This window comes from Aulonocara sp. 'chitande type north' Nkhata Bay, linkage group LG23 (genome assembly GCF_057382095.1).
Source record: "Aulonocara sp. 'chitande type north' Nkhata Bay isolate Kocher_YH1m ecotype deep benthic linkage group LG23, A_spYH_male_GT1.1, whole genome shotgun sequence".
NCBI classification, from domain to species: domain Eukaryota; kingdom Metazoa; phylum Chordata; class Actinopteri; order Cichliformes; family Cichlidae; genus Aulonocara; species Aulonocara sp. 'chitande type north' Nkhata Bay.
The window spans coordinates 10,512,728-10,528,304 of record NC_141365.1 but is presented as its reverse complement, the minus strand read 5'-3'; the positions used below and the strand labels follow the sequence as shown (position 1 = coordinate 10,528,304).

The 15,577-nt window shown below is 39.4% G+C and overlaps 1 protein-coding gene across 6 annotated transcripts in view; it reads right to left on the bottom strand.

Moving 5' to 3' along the window:
* The window catches only part of palld (palladin, cytoskeletal associated protein), a 67,546-nt gene extending 54,652 nt beyond the window's left edge, over positions 1-12,894 (bottom strand). For 3 of the 6 annotated variants that reach the window (XM_086284636.1, XM_086284639.1, XM_086284641.1), the window contains exons 1-2: positions 12,673-12,894; positions 9,663-10,655 (exon numbers count right to left, since the gene is read on the bottom strand). In XM_086284636.1, the coding sequence (XP_086140762.1) occupies positions 9,663-10,654 (992 nt within the window). In that variant the 5' untranslated portion in view covers position 10,655; positions 12,673-12,894. Of the gene's footprint in view, positions 1-9,662; positions 10,745-12,672 lie in introns of those variants that run through there. The other 3 variants (XM_086284638.1, XM_086284637.1, XM_086284635.1) reach the window with 2 other exon arrangements.
* Between the last annotated feature and the right edge of the window lie 2,683 nt (positions 12,895-15,577).

Sequence of the window (15,577 nt, the reverse complement as noted above, 5' to 3'; positions counted from 1 at the left end):
TTGTCACTTCTTTTTTAAAACACCAAGGTGGCAATGGACTCTGATAACCAGCGAGTGACATGATTCTGGTTACTGCCAGCTTTTAAATTCAGTCTATAATATGGGCCTAGGAACCCCTTTGGGAACACAACCTTTCAAGTTAAAATATACATGTTTGAATTTGAATTTGAATTAATGTTAAGTTAGATTAAGACTGTTGCCATTAATCAGTCAATTATGGTTAGGCCCCAGTCACACAGGGCTAAAGACTGACTAGTAACCCCCTGGCAACCTTCAGTTGCTAGGGGAAAATATATAATTTTTATTGTTATTTCTATGGTTGCTAACAAATTGCCAAAAACCACCAAAAAACTGCCAACTACTCACTAACAGCCCTTTTCCTTGGACTTGGCTTTCAAAGAAGCGCACCCACAGCTGATGGGCCTTTTCTTGACCCAGTCTGCGGCAGCAGATCGTGTGGAGCGGAGAGTGAGGACCCAAAAGCTGACATTTGGGGGCAAAACTGGGTTTTAACAAAAAGCAGGCTGTTTATTAAGGCTGCATGAAAGCAAAGGGAGACTAAGGTAGTGGTAACTAAACTGGGCAAAACTAACACTAAGAACATGGAGGGAGAACTGACAAAGGAAGGAGGAAGACCGGGACGATGTGTACACTGAAGGATGATAAGGGAAGTGGAAACACATGGGAACACAACAAGAATGAATTAGACATAACGAGACGGGTAGCAAAAGTGAACACGCTGAACACAGGATGGGAGACTGTCAAAATAAGACAGGAAGTACAAACACTGAGACCACGGCGAAGACCTGTGAACTTGACACAAGGAGGAACAAGGGAACAGGTAAGGGAGATGAAATACAGACAGAGGAAGCGTGAGGGAAAGAGGAACACACACAGAGAGGGAGAGGGAGCAAGAGACAAGATGGGCTGGGGAGACTACGGAGCCCCTAAAGACAGAACACAGAGATAAAGACTAAGACAGATGGGATAAACTTAAGCATGCATAGTTCAAACCTATTTTGTATGGCTATGTATCAAAATGGCTATGCTCATCTTTTATACTTTCTATAACTTTAACCCAGAGTTTGCAAATCTTTTTTGGAATTTTAATTACTTGTTTCAACTTTTTATTCTGACAAAAACATGTATTAGACTTACAAGTATCTAACAGTTTCAAACATTTTAATATAGCTTTTTAAGCTCCTTAAACATACTTGTTTCAAGTAATTTCAAGATTTTTTTCTTTATTTTTAATTATTGTCTTCTTACATATTTATTTATTTTGGGTGTCTGTTTTTTTCCTCTAACTATTAATTTTATTTATTTTTTTACTTGTTTATGTCAACTGAATTGATTTTTTTTATTTTTATTAATTGATGGAATTTGTCCACGTACCCCACTGGCTTTTTTGAAAATATGCCCTACGATACTGGTTGGGGGTCACTGACTGACTGTACAGTTTCATCTTTCACAAGAGTAACTCATAAAGTAAACCTCTGACCATCTGTAGACCAACTCAAGTAAATATACAAGAAATAATAAACAAATGATTCCTTTTTTACCACTCAGCCATGACCATGCAACAAAATTACAAACATACAAAAACATCTGCTTCCGTGACAAATCACCTTAGTATCACCATGAATATTTACAGCTCGAAAGCAAATTCTTAGCCACCCTGAGACACTCTGTGAGGGTGGGAGTATGAGGAAAGCTGATAAGATATTTCACAAACTGGATGCACATGAGTCAGAAGTGAAACACCCTGCAATTCTGCTGTGTTGAAAACTGAAAAAGAGTAGAAGACATTTGCCGGCGGAGCCAGTGGCTGAAGTTTTTGTCGACATGGTCTGAATGAACTCTGTAACCTTCTCTCCTCCCGACAAATTTATAGACTTAAATTTGAGCTCACATCAGTTGCACCGAGAGCCCGACATTAAACATCTTCCTCTTTTCCACCTCCCCTTTCCCTTGATATGAAACCAAATCCTGCAGACCCCCCGCTACAAGTGTCGCCCCCTATGATATCAATCTCAGGCTTAAACTGAAAAGGGTGGAGAGGCAGGGATATTTTATTCAAGTCACAGGAAAAAAACAAACACGGAGAGACGAAGGAACGAAGATGCATATCTTGAGTTTCTGTGTAAGACAGTTTAACCTTCGCACAGCTGTTATCCTGTCACATGTACATGGGAAGGAAGACTTGAGCTTGTTTTTATGAGTCCCATTTGACCTCGTCTGCTCGTAAAACAGCCATCCCTGTGCAGACTGTTTTTCGCACAATACACTGCCAAGTGGACAGTACATGTACGCAAATTTTACAGTTTAAAGTACCGGCAGAGTCTGCTGCTATATCTGTACACATAATAACACTTTAGATGCACAAACTCTTATAAAAGCACGCACTAAATTCCACCACTTCAATATTGTCGGCGATCCATAATTGAATCGGGCTCAACTTCAAACGCAGCTCTTTGGCAGCCACACAGGAATCCAACATCCAGGAAAAATAACAGCCTAAAATATCTCATCAAAAGGCAGATTACTATAAGCTGAATCTAATGGCCATGCCTTATCAAGCATGATGAATAGTTGCGAGTCATTTAACAGGTGAACAGAGGAATGCAACCCGCTGCTTACTGTTCCACAGTCCAGCTGTGGAACAGACCCCGAGGCCCGGATGACTCAGAACTACAAATCTTACCTGAGAGCATAGACGCAGACAGCACCTAAGTGTCTAAGCAGAAAATGAAGTCCTTGTTACCGTCAGCAGACCTTTAGACCTGTCCCAAACGTGTGCTGTCAGTTTTGTTATATTATAGTGCAGAAGGAATTTTAAAGAATCAGAGGCTTAGTCTGAGTCTTCGTGTGTCACTGTCTATCGTAGACTTGATGGACTTGGTTAACGCTCATGGTAAGTGGATGCATGTTTAAAATGAGGTCAAGAGGCCTGCTAACATTAAAGGAGGAATAGAAGCTTCGGTACAGAGTTTAGATTTATGGAGTGTCCTCTGCCCATCCTCCTGCTGAACTTGTCTTGGATTACCATCCTCCTGCCGTGCATGACTGCTGCCTTTGTCCACAACAGACATGCTTCATATTAAATCTGGTATTCCACTTCTTCAACTGTCACTGATCCACTTATATAACTCCCTACAAATCTCACTCCACTCTCTTCGCATGTCTTATTTAACCCTTTCTGCAGTCATAGTTATTTTGGTGGTGATTTATTGACACTATTTAGGTTGCCCACATAATTGAAGCAGAATAAAAATATTCCTTCGTTATTTTTTACAGTAAATCATTCTATCAAATGATTTTTCATGGTATTTACCGGTAAAGATTCACCTACAAAGCATAAAATGTGATTTCAACATGATACTGAAAGTGAGCCCAGAATCCTCCTAGCCTTGTTTATGCTTTATGCACCAAACTAAGATTATTAGATGTTTAACTTTTTGGGTTAAAAGTTAGATGTTTACCACCCCTATTCCACTGACTCAGGTTCAGATTTGTGGTCAGTCTAGAACCGGTTGAACATGGCTGTGTTCTCTAAATGGACAGAACTTAACTAACCCAACCACCAGCAGAAAGCTGAAGTGAATGTATGCATAATGTTACCATTGATAAAACCAAGAGATAATTGCCTCTATAAGTATTTGGACCACTGCGCTAATGTACTCAATGCAATACTTTTGTGAATTAAAGCTGAAACTCTGCACTTCAGTCACATTCTGATTCAGTCACTAATTCTAAAATCCACTGTGATGGAGTACAGATGCTTAAAAACAACTGCTTAGATGCTGAGAAACTTAAAAACAACTACCATTGTGCAAATTCTTATGGAATTAACTGTGTATTAAAAACACATGTTACAAGCAAGACAGACCTGGTATGTGTCCATGACTCAAGCAAGCATCTATAACTGGATTAAAAAGATATCTGTGAATTTCACGACTATTTGTCACAAGCAGTGACAGTGACTCAGAAAAAGTCTCACCTTGTTGTGTGAAATCTCACACTCTGTCTCTAAGCCAGTTGAGGGCCAGAGGTACCGTCTAAGCGTGAATACTGCTGACGTCCATCAGAATTGTTTTACTTCTGTTATTTCAACAAGTTCATGTACATAATCTGTATTAGCCCAGATTTGAAAATGGAAGAATTAGTGGAAAAAGGTGTGTATATAGTCTTCTATGTCTGTGATATAGATTACACGAAAGCTGCTTTGTCTATTTATGGTTGCAACACAAAACTCTCTGGCAGTCTGCACTGGAAAAACTCAAATGTTCTTGGGTCTTGAATACATCTTTGCACACATATAACGCATAGTCATGAACACAGTTCAGTTGTCAGTATGGTGAGAACAGAATAATACGTCAAACTGACGATCTCACATCAACTTGCAAGATCTCCATTCAGAAAAGGTAAAGTCCCACCTTCCTAAATGTTTTCATGTTCCAGGAATGTTGCCGTAAAATAGTTCCCGTATCGTATTAAGTTAGAGCCTTACACCCACTCCAGGTTCTCTCATTATTTGGAGTTTAAATATGAATGACATCATGCTCTCCAAATGTTTTCTTAAAAAAGCGCAGGTATAAAAATACCAGTGCTTTTCCCTTTCCACTCCTCCTGCAGAGATCAATTGAGTCCATGAGGGAGAATTTAAAGTTATGGCTTTCCAGAAACAGGCCAAACAGTCAGCATTACAGTGGGACTACGTCATGAGTCAGCAGTGGGTCACCTGCTATGACCTCATTGCCAAGTCTGTTCCACAAAACATGGGAGGAAGGGCTACTGTTGCTGTTTGCTGGTATGATAACTACTTCTACAACAAGTAGCTGGTATCCCAGCTTGAATCTTTCATGTATGTCTGCCAGAAAGTGTAAGAAATTCAGTGTCAAATGGAAAAAACAACAGCCAAATCCAGAAGTTTAGCTAAAAACAAACCAGACTCACTTTAATAATGACAAATGATGATGACCACCTTTTTCTTAACATGTAATAGTGCAGTCATTGTCCCGTTTTGTCACAAATGCTAAATTTAAATACCTGGGGGTGAGGGGGACAAAAGACAAACTGTGGAAGAGAGATTAATAATGCCAGAGTTAAATAATAAAGTAACTTTTTGTACTTCTACTTCTACGGTTACAGAGTTTGCAAATTTAAGTAACCAAAATATATTGAGGATATATTTTAACACAGCTCACATATAACCTGACAGTGCAAACAAACCACCATTAATAAAAAGAAAAATAACTACAATGAAAAATACTTTGCAGAATATTTTTTAATGTGAAAAGGTAACAGGAAGTAGAAAGCAGGCAACACCTTGTGTTTGTCAATTTTGGCTGTGGGAGAATATACATTTTTTTTATCAAGCGGTTTGGTTCCTGAACTTCACTGAAACATGACTATTTAAAAAGCGACTATCACAAAGATTGACTGAATCACAATTATATATGACTGAAAATAAAGCGACACATAGTAGGTCAACTTTCATAGATGCTTTTGTGAGTATTTGGCCTTTTATGCCTTGACAACAAATTCCACCATCATTCAATAAAGTTTTGCCTCTTCTTGACGTTGGAGTGTCTTCTTGATGCTGCCTAGTGTAGATGTCTTAGCCAAATTCTTCCACAGCCTCTCAGCTTCCAAAAGTTTCCCCTGCGGTTTTGTGTATTTGGCTGAAACCAAGACGCCAAGGCTGGTCTCTACCCTCACATCTCTCCTCATTCAGCTCCAAGTGAAGTTTTGAAGTGCCTTGTTTGCACAGCATGCAGTTAGAGTAATGACATGAAAGAACAACAAGGCACGACACAATGGGAGATGGATTTTCTCTGTCACTTTTATAGTACACTGAAATAGCGAGACATCAGTTAGCAGCCACCTGCGGCGTGTTGGATGTTTCACACAATGAGACCTCACACTATCAATTTAGTGTTGAAATGCTCTCTTTAATAACACACAGGGGGCTTGGACAGACTGAATACATTGCCTAATTCTTCATGCCAAGAGCCAATCTAAACCCCCCCAAAACAGAGACTTGAAGAAGCCAAAATGACCTCACACTGAAAAAATGTGCAGGTTCGCATGGATGTAACTAACATGCACACAAATACTAGAAATGCATCATTAAAAGCTGGGCATTACATAAAACACTGTGAGTGAGGAGACTGAGGGCATGCTGAAGAATACCAGGCACTCAGCACCGTAAGATTCTCTGACCGAGACGAATTGTGGTTGACCACAAAAGACCGCGCCCAGAAACCAGGAATGCCTTCCAAAATGCTGGCATCAGCACATCCAGCACCAACTCATTAGCCTGAGAGAACGCGGAGGTGAAGAGGTGCATCACCTGCTCGAATTGGCAATTGCATCAAAGGCGCTGCCTGTGGGAAATGAACACTAAGTAGAAACGAGGCATTTGAATTCAACCTTTCAGGAATCTTTTTTTTTTAAACCTGTGCAACTATGCAACAGTAACCAAACATCAAAGAAATGCCTTGCAATACATTAAAAAAAAATCATAGGTTTCATGAAAAAACTTTTCCTTTTTACTCTTTAACTCAGACGAGCAACAGTCTTTAGAGGCCATATAGTTCCATATGTTCATCACATATAACTAGACTTGCAGCACAAAAATCTTTGTCTTTGCAGTTTCACCTTTTAAGCAGCTGCTTAAATATCTTTCACACTTACAGATGAAGATGCATGTCTGTTTTGAATGGTAAACAACTTGCTGCCATCTAGTGTTCACATTCAGTATCCAACGCAGGAAGTGATAGCCCTTGTGCATCGATTATACTGACTGCTTCTCACTTCAAGAGCAAAAAATCAGTAAGAAAACCTGCTGCTAGGATCTGCACTCACCTGCAGAATTTTCCAACTTATTACGTCACAACAACAACTCAGTTTGTTTTCTATGGCACAAATATCATAATCTTTCTGTAATGTTACAGTGGAAAGGTAAGAGTGAAATAAGTCTGTTGTTTTCCACTCTTCTCTGTTTGTTGTATTTGTTATATAATGGAGCTACCGCCGGTGTGTCTGGACTCTCCTGTTTCCCTACACACTACCTTCATATTTCCCAAAAAGGTGTTAGGAGATGTAGAGTCTGGTGACTGAAAATGCCTAGTCATTGCATTGCCTGCATTCCAGTGCCTGGCTCATGACTATTTATACAGCCGCAGAGGAGGCCCCCCATATCCTACTGGGGAGATTCATATCTTGAGCATGGGGCTTTATAGCTTCTTGTTACACAAACACCTCAAATGAAATTCCATACTCAAAAATCCCTTTAAGTTGACCTGTTATGTGTTCACTTATTTGGTATAATAAATATGCTGTTATAATACAGGATGCTCATATCAAACATGGAAAAGAGTTTGAAATAATAAGGTCAGTGTATATTTATTACAGTTTTTTTCTACTCTCTGATTTGTATGATGTCAGAGGGGATATCCATAATTTGGTCAACTCAGGCACATATTCAACCATCTGTTTATGAGATGCAGTCAATTAGAAGAAATATGACTTAAAGGATGACAGGATAAAACAGCTTGTTTCAAACTGTTAATAAATTTTTTAAGATACAGATAAGGAAAGATAAGGCTGGAAATAACTTAAGCGGAACCACAATTGGCTCTTTAGGATCAGGGATGTCAAGCGTGTAGCCCAGGGGCCACAACTGGCCTACTGGATGGCTTTACAAAAAAACTAAAGCCATCATATTTACAAAATATGATTGGCGAATGACTCATGCTGTATCAAATATGATGGTATTCCTGTTGCAGACGGATGGTATTTCTAGACGCCAAGTTGTTTGGATAATAAAGAAGTAGAATATTATTGATATTTCATTCCACTTTAGATCATAACACCTTTTCATCCTTTTGTAGATCCAGTCTGATCCATACATTTTAATGCTACATATAATGAGAACATCTGAATGTGGGAAAACAGGCACTGTTGAAATACTTATTTTTCTTAACTATTTGTTTCGTAAATGGATGATTCATTAAATACGGACAATGTTTTTGCCCATTTGACCCAATAATGATCAAATATAAGTCTGACAACCCTGCTTAAATTTTTTGTCATTAAGTGAAGCTGAAGTTGACGTACAGTAATGCACAAGACATCCAGATTTTCAAACTTCATGTAACCTTTGATAGCTTAATATAAGCAATAGAATGATTAAAAGAAGCACTTTGTGAAGTAAAAAATGTTTCTATCCAGTAGGTTAAAATAATCTTGAAGAAACTGTTCTAAAAATGTAAGTTTATTAGTTCAAATGTGAGAAAAGAAAAAGCTAAAGAATTAGAAGGATGTTGATGTTTCAAACAGACTGAAACTTTAATTACTTCAGGTATGTCTCTGTAGTAAACAGCAAATGTGTGGACTGAGATGTGAGAATGACTTATCCAGAAACAAGAGAGGAGTGTATTTTTAGTTTTCTGATGAACTGGTAACCAGGGGCCAGTGGTGCCGTCTCAAGAGCAATAACAGTTCATCCAGGCGTAAATTAGCAGCGTCTCTGCTTCATCTGGCACAGGTACCAAAGGACAAATGTGCTTACACAGAGTGGAAGTCCCCCCTGCTTGTCAACACATCGGCAACTCGCACCCCTCGCTCACCTTATCAGTAACAGCCAGGCCAGTGAGGCTGGATCCTGACAGTTGGTCTGTTGAGCATCACTGACACTGTGATTTAGACGACAGTTATATAGAGGTCAGTGCATTCTTGAGACATACTGATTTAACATCTTAGGGTCAAACTATCCTTAAAGGGTTATTTTAACCAAATTACAAAGGGCATGTTTGTTATACTTGGTGCTACTGATTCAGTGGTTTGTTTCATTTTGAGTTCTTGTTCTCTGAGATTTCTACATTTAAGATAATGAAATAGAGATAATAGGAACCTGTTTCTTTACACTCTGCAGCAACTGCAGCAGAGTAGCAACACAGCTAAGCTAAAGCGCAGGTTGGGGGAAGGGGGGGGGATTAGTTTTGAGAATATTAGAAGATATACTGAGATAAGAATTTTTTAATCCCGTTAATTGTTTTGGCATCAGCCCCAAAAATCCTGGATCAGTCAGTTTGCTATATAATTATATAGTACAGCAAATTAAACCAAGAAAACATCATGTTTGTGTAAGTGACCACATAAGTACCAAGGCAGTACACAGACTTCATACAACAGTTTTTACAAGGTAACAACTTGAGGTTATAAAATATCCAGAAAAACAAACCAGCTTTAATTCTGCTGGGTTTTCTACAGCTAAGGACAACTTCTAGTTTCTTTAGTCTCACCAGCCAACTTTAAAGGAATATACTTAAAATACAAATTATTGTCAACCGCAAGCAACTAAAAAAGAAGACAGTTCTTTTGAATCCTTGTCCTTATTCAGAAGTGCCTCAGTCCTTATTCAGTTAATGGGTAGTCAATACAACTAAAATCTACTTTTAAAAAGAGAGCTGGCTTAATAAATCTTAGTCTAATAGACACAAGTGGATCTTTTTTTTCATGGCACTAAACTTGAAAATCTATGAATTAAAAATCTCCATAAAATTAGGGAACCAAATACAATAATTATATACAAAATAGCAGGTACCCTTCATATGCAACCTGCACAATAAAATCCGGCTGACATCCAAACCTACCTGACCAATGGCAGGGGATTTCCTCTGACTCTGCACTCCAGACGAATGGGCCTCCCTTCTGCCACCTCCTGACTCTTCAGCTTCTGAAGAAAGCGAGGAGGTGACAGGGGTCCGTATACTGTTGGAGCTTCAGAATTTTGGTACCTTGAAGAAGCTGCCACTCCTGCTGGGACACCAGGCTGAGTGCCCGTGTCTGATTGGCTGTACTGTGCTTCCTCTTGTTGCCCAGGAGATAAAGAAGGACCAGAGGCTGATCCCTGAGGGACCGGCCGCTGGCTTCTTGGAGTCAGATAACCACTATCAGGAGAGGAGGAATCCTCCTCCATCCTTGCCTCTGAATGAGCAGGACCTTTAAAGATTGATGAGAGCTCCTCGATAAATGTGGCAGCTCTGCTGCAGAACTCCGTGGCTGAAGCCACTCGATCATTCAGCTCCAGGCTTTCATGAACCAGCCTGGGTTTATCCTGCTTATATACTGGTTGGATCGGTTTGTGACGTACAGCCTTCTCAACACAGGATGGAGCCTCACTGGACACATGTACAGGCTTACTGAGGGGGGCATTCTGGCTGGAGGAAACATTAACTGCTGCATTATCATTTGAGTTGGGGAATTTGGTCTGATGCTGCAGGTTTGGGCTTGAAGTGAGGTTTTCACTAGTTTGTGAGGGCACAGAAAGGGAGGGGACAGATTGGAGAGCCTGCTCCACTTCTGTTGGATTAGAGGGACCTGGATCTTCAGATTCGCATGTATCATTAAAGGCCTCCCGGGCCAGGTCCAGGCTACGATTAATCTCTTCAGCACTTAAGAAGGCGGTAAGATCCGGAAAGTCTCCATCTCCAGAATCCAGTTCTGTCACTGAGTCCAAGTAGAGTTCCCCATCAGAGGATGCCTCAGAAAATATGCCCCCATCACCCTCCAAAGTCGCGCCTGGTGGCGGGTCCTTTAGCAGCAGTGAGATGGGGAGTGGCTGATTCCAACTCCCGTCCTGCATCCTGAAATACACAGCAAATGTCATAACCAGCCATTTATACATGTTTACACAGCAGACAGTGCAGTTTGTAATCATCTGTAAAAAAAGAAAAAAAGAAAAAGGAAATGATAAGCTCACAGAAGAGAAGACAGCTTAGAAAATAGACTTTACTATGCTGTATCATTTGCTCACGCAGACATAGCAGGCAGCATGAGTCAAGCTGGTGTTGTTTGGACACAGTTGGTGGGTATTAGCAAAGGCCTTTACTGAAGTCATAGTGAGCATGACTGACATTTTTCACTCACCCCGCTCCTGTCAGGACATTTTATCCTGGGCCCCTGTTCTGTGTTATACTTTCCTCACACATGTTCCTTTGCCCCTCCACAGAGACTGCGATTGTCTTACATCTGTTAGGGCTGAAATACCTTTTATATTTGTTTTAAAACTTGTTCATATAATAGATATAAATACTAATATGAATACTCTTTTTATGAACACCAAGAGCTCATAAACCAGAAAAATGTCTGCCCTTCTAAACGAAAAGGTGAATTTAAAAATAATTTTTGTGGATACACTGATTCTTTCGACATTGATGTAAACATTGTTTGGGAGTTTAAGTAACAGTAGCATCAGTCCAATGATGGTATGCCAAAGAGCGATCAATAACATAAATGCATTTCCTGCTTATCCAAGGGTTGTGGGAATATTGGAGCCTATCCCAGCTGTCATGAGGTGAGAGTTGACAAATTCGTAAAATCGAGAGCTCATTCATATCCACGTCTATGACCAATTTAGAACCACCAATTACCCTCCACCTAAAAAATATGGTGCAGGTATGATATGCAAACTCCACAATGAAAGGTCGCAAAGTTCCATTAAGTTCAAACCATCATCCTTCTTACTGTGAGGTGACATTTCTACACATGCCACTACCATATTGCCATCATATGCTAAAACTATGAATGGATTAATGAAGGTATTGATGTTAAAAATCTAATTTGCTAGAATGTCAGTTAAACAGAATTGTAGAGCATTTTTATCCACTGACCCTCACCCCATCCCATATTATGATGATTTTTGGAATAGAAAAAGAAAAACAAAGGCTATCACATGAGACCATGTGATAGCCTTTGTAACTTTAACTTCCTATTATGCTTGTAAGAAGGTAAAATGCATACAAATTACTGTAAATACAGTCTATTTGTCGCCAGTCTACTCCAACTTCTCCATATTGTGCCAGAATACGTGATTTTTTTCATATGATGCTTCTTTATATGTGAGTTTGCTCTAGTCAAAACTGGAGCTTACTGGCGTCTATTCATGTGAATGGACAATGGATCACTTTCACATGTAGTTTAAAAGAGGAGTGTTGCTTCAGCTCTGATCTCTATGGCGACATCAAACCTAGATGTATGTATGCATATTGTAAAACTGTTGATGTAGTTACATATAAGACGCTGTGTAACACTCAGGGCCTCATGGCGTCCTGAAGACCAGCTGTTGTTATTTTTAATCCCCTGGGCTATGTTTCACAGCAACACTGCAACCCCACACACCCCAAGCACGGGGGAGAGGTTGCTACCTTTAAACACACACAGGTATAGCTGCACTTGCACAAAATACACTTATGGCAAAGGACTAAACCTGGACAGTGTCCCAAAGGCAACAGCAGCAGCAGCGCAGTGATAATTAAATATGAATAAACACTGGGTTTGGCTGACAAATGTTAATAACTGCCATTGCTGCCCAAGTTACTGCTACCTCCTTATCTTTTCTACAGTTCATGTTTTACATTATTTTACAATCTCACAATGGTATAAATAACAGCACAAATTCTTCAGAGTGAGAGGGAATCAAAATGCTCTTAAAAACATGTCAGAGGGGATACTGTATACATGATGCTTGAATCTGACTGAGAGACTATATTTAAAAACAGCTGTACTGTTACTGTCACTGTCAGATTAAATGATTTCAGTCACACACTTGATAAATAATAAAGAAACATAAACATAAAGCACCGAAAACAGAAGAAAGCATACCTTCGGGTGTTCTGTTCGTCCTCTGTTTGCTCTCTCCTGGTTTTGTGGGTCCAGGTTTGTCTTGTTTAAGTAAGAATGAGTCGAAAAAGAAGCTTCTCTTTCCAGAAGAGCAGCCTTATTAGTCAGGCAGGCAGCAGGATCTCTCGGGTTCAGGGTCCAATAGCGTACTGCCTCTGCAGTGGCCTGCTGTCCCATCTGTCCCGGTCCCTAACTGCTCACTGTGTGGGGCTATATTTGGCCCCTGGCTCAGGTTTCACAGCCAGAATACTGGCACGAAGAGATAGTGTTGAGGTAGTCCAGGGGAACAGGAGGCGGCGGTGACATTTTTATACTGAACCAGTATTTGTTAATTAAAAACTGTAAAGCCATGCTGTTATAATACTTCAGATTGCACACCTGCAGTGTACTCCTATAAGCCCTTACCAGTAGGTTTACAACACCAACTAATCTGTGTAGTCAAGATAAATAATATGCATCCTGCAGAGTATGTCATTCTCTATCTAGTAGAGCCATCTGACACTAAAGTGACTTGTTAGTGTTGCCTCTATGCCCAACTGAGCTGACCCACTGACCCCAGACCCTCCGCTAGCTGGTTTGCCTAGAGGCATGGCATCCTACAATGGTCCTGGGACCAACACTTGGGTCAAGCTCAGGGTTCAGCTTCAGTTTAGTCAAGGTCAGTACTGTAGACATAGCAGTAAAGGTCTAAATGCAAGTGATTGCTCCAAAATTCATAATTTAATTCCTTACATTTTAAGGGCATCAGAGAAAGATGGCAACTGCTTGTCACAGGGCTGATAGCCTCTACGGTAATGCCACCGTACATTTGACACAAGATACTGTGTCAAATGCTACAGGGTGGAGGTAAACAACATATAAGCAGATGTTGTTGCTTTTGATATATATACATATTGTTCAAAAGCAGGATGCACAGAAATATAAAACAGGAAACAATTGCGACCAACTACCTGCGTCAGAAAAATAAACAATATGAAATAAAGAGCAGCAACATTCTTACTCCTTATTTGATTAAACAAAAGAAAAACACTGTGTGGTGTTTGTGGGGTGCATCTAATTGCGTGTTTGCACCTAGCCAAACCACTGGCACTAATAATTACTTCAAAAACACAATTAACTTCACCTAGTATCTGCTTGCAACCTTGCAAGGTCCTGTAGCACACTGTTAACCTGCGCCCATGCATATGTTTCAGTTTTCAGTTTTATTTGTCATATGCAAGTTAGCACAGGGTCAACATTACAATGAAATGTGTTTGATGAGCAGCAGTCACTCAGCAGCATGGTACAGTAGAAGAAAATATAATAAAATAAAATAAAAAAAGAAAAAAAGAAAAAGAAAAATAGTAAAGAGCAAAATATTAGAGAGACGTGGTAAAAGAGAAAAGATGACTAAATATATATGTATCTATAAATATAAATATATGTACATATGTACATATGGGTAGTAATAGTAAAATTGCAGTTATAGCGACTAGTGATCATTTTGTGCTTTACTGTAATGGTACACAAAGGCACCTTTTAAAAATTTATTCAATTATGTATAGGAAATACACTATTTATATCCTGGTTCATTCACCACCTGCTTTGGATGTTATCAGTACATTCAAAGGACTTTATTAACAGTAATCAGCTCCACAGATATTAGCCAGTACACTTGGGAATGAACACGGGCATTTGTATAGTGCTTTTCTCAAAAACTCAAGGCTCTATTTATCTCATACACAAACCCACTCTTACTGTGTATGTGAGTGTAGAGTATAGATATATGGAGATCCATAATTAGCCCTAAAAGGTATATATGTGTCAACTGTGCCTTTAGAGAGACAAAAACGGAAAGGCCAGTACAGTGGGGTAGAAAGACGCAGACAGTGAAGGACCATGCAGCCTCACTTGATCTATTTATGGGCCACTATCACATTTTGTGCTCTCAGAGCTATTCTGGTTCTTCATCAATCCACTGATTACAGTCAAGAGTAGGCGATAAGTCTGGAAGGAATTTCCTCTGTAATAACTATCTAGTCTGCACGCACAGACACACCAGCTAATGAGTAATCTTACATTCAACTTGCTTGTCATCCTACCCCACTTAGCAATAACTTTGTAAGGTATCATTTAAAAATAACCACATTATTTAGCAATGACTTCTATGCATTACAGTTTGTGGTCTACTGTATGTAAGAATAGCCATGGAACATTTCCAGGAATCCTTTATAGGCTACCATGTGTGCAAAAGGTCTTCCATCATAAATTATATTTACAGTGTTTTGGTTATAGGTAAATGGTCAGACATAGACATCATTTGCTAATGCTTAGAAATATCAACACATCTATGTATAATTATGTAATGTCTAATTTTGTATAACATTAAGCCACTGGGGTAAGATTAATTCTTAAAGGGCTTCTAACAGCTAAAAACAACTTACAAAAGTACTTGTCTAATACAAAACAGCAATCCAGGAACACACAAGGAGTTTGAAAGCACACAGGGCCAAACAGGGACAGACAAACTGACAAGACAATACAGGACTCACTCAACACATGTAAAACGAATGAGGTCAAGGCAGACAATCAAAGAAAACAGAAAATGTCAGAAAAAAGGTAGGGAAGAAAACTAAGACTACGACAAAACAGATGGAAACAAAGACAAGGAAGTACATGAGACACTAGGAATAAAAGAAAGGATATTAAAAAAATCAGGAGCCAAAACTCAAACATGTGAAAGGAAACCAGAACTACTACACACATGAATCCAAAAGATTAATGCAACAGAGAATTAAAAGGTTGTTCTTTTGACACAAAATAATGAAAATGTTTCCCATAAGTAAACCAGGTATACACCCAGGAGGTCAAAAGCACCTGAGTTATTTATTACAGCTGAAGTGTTTCT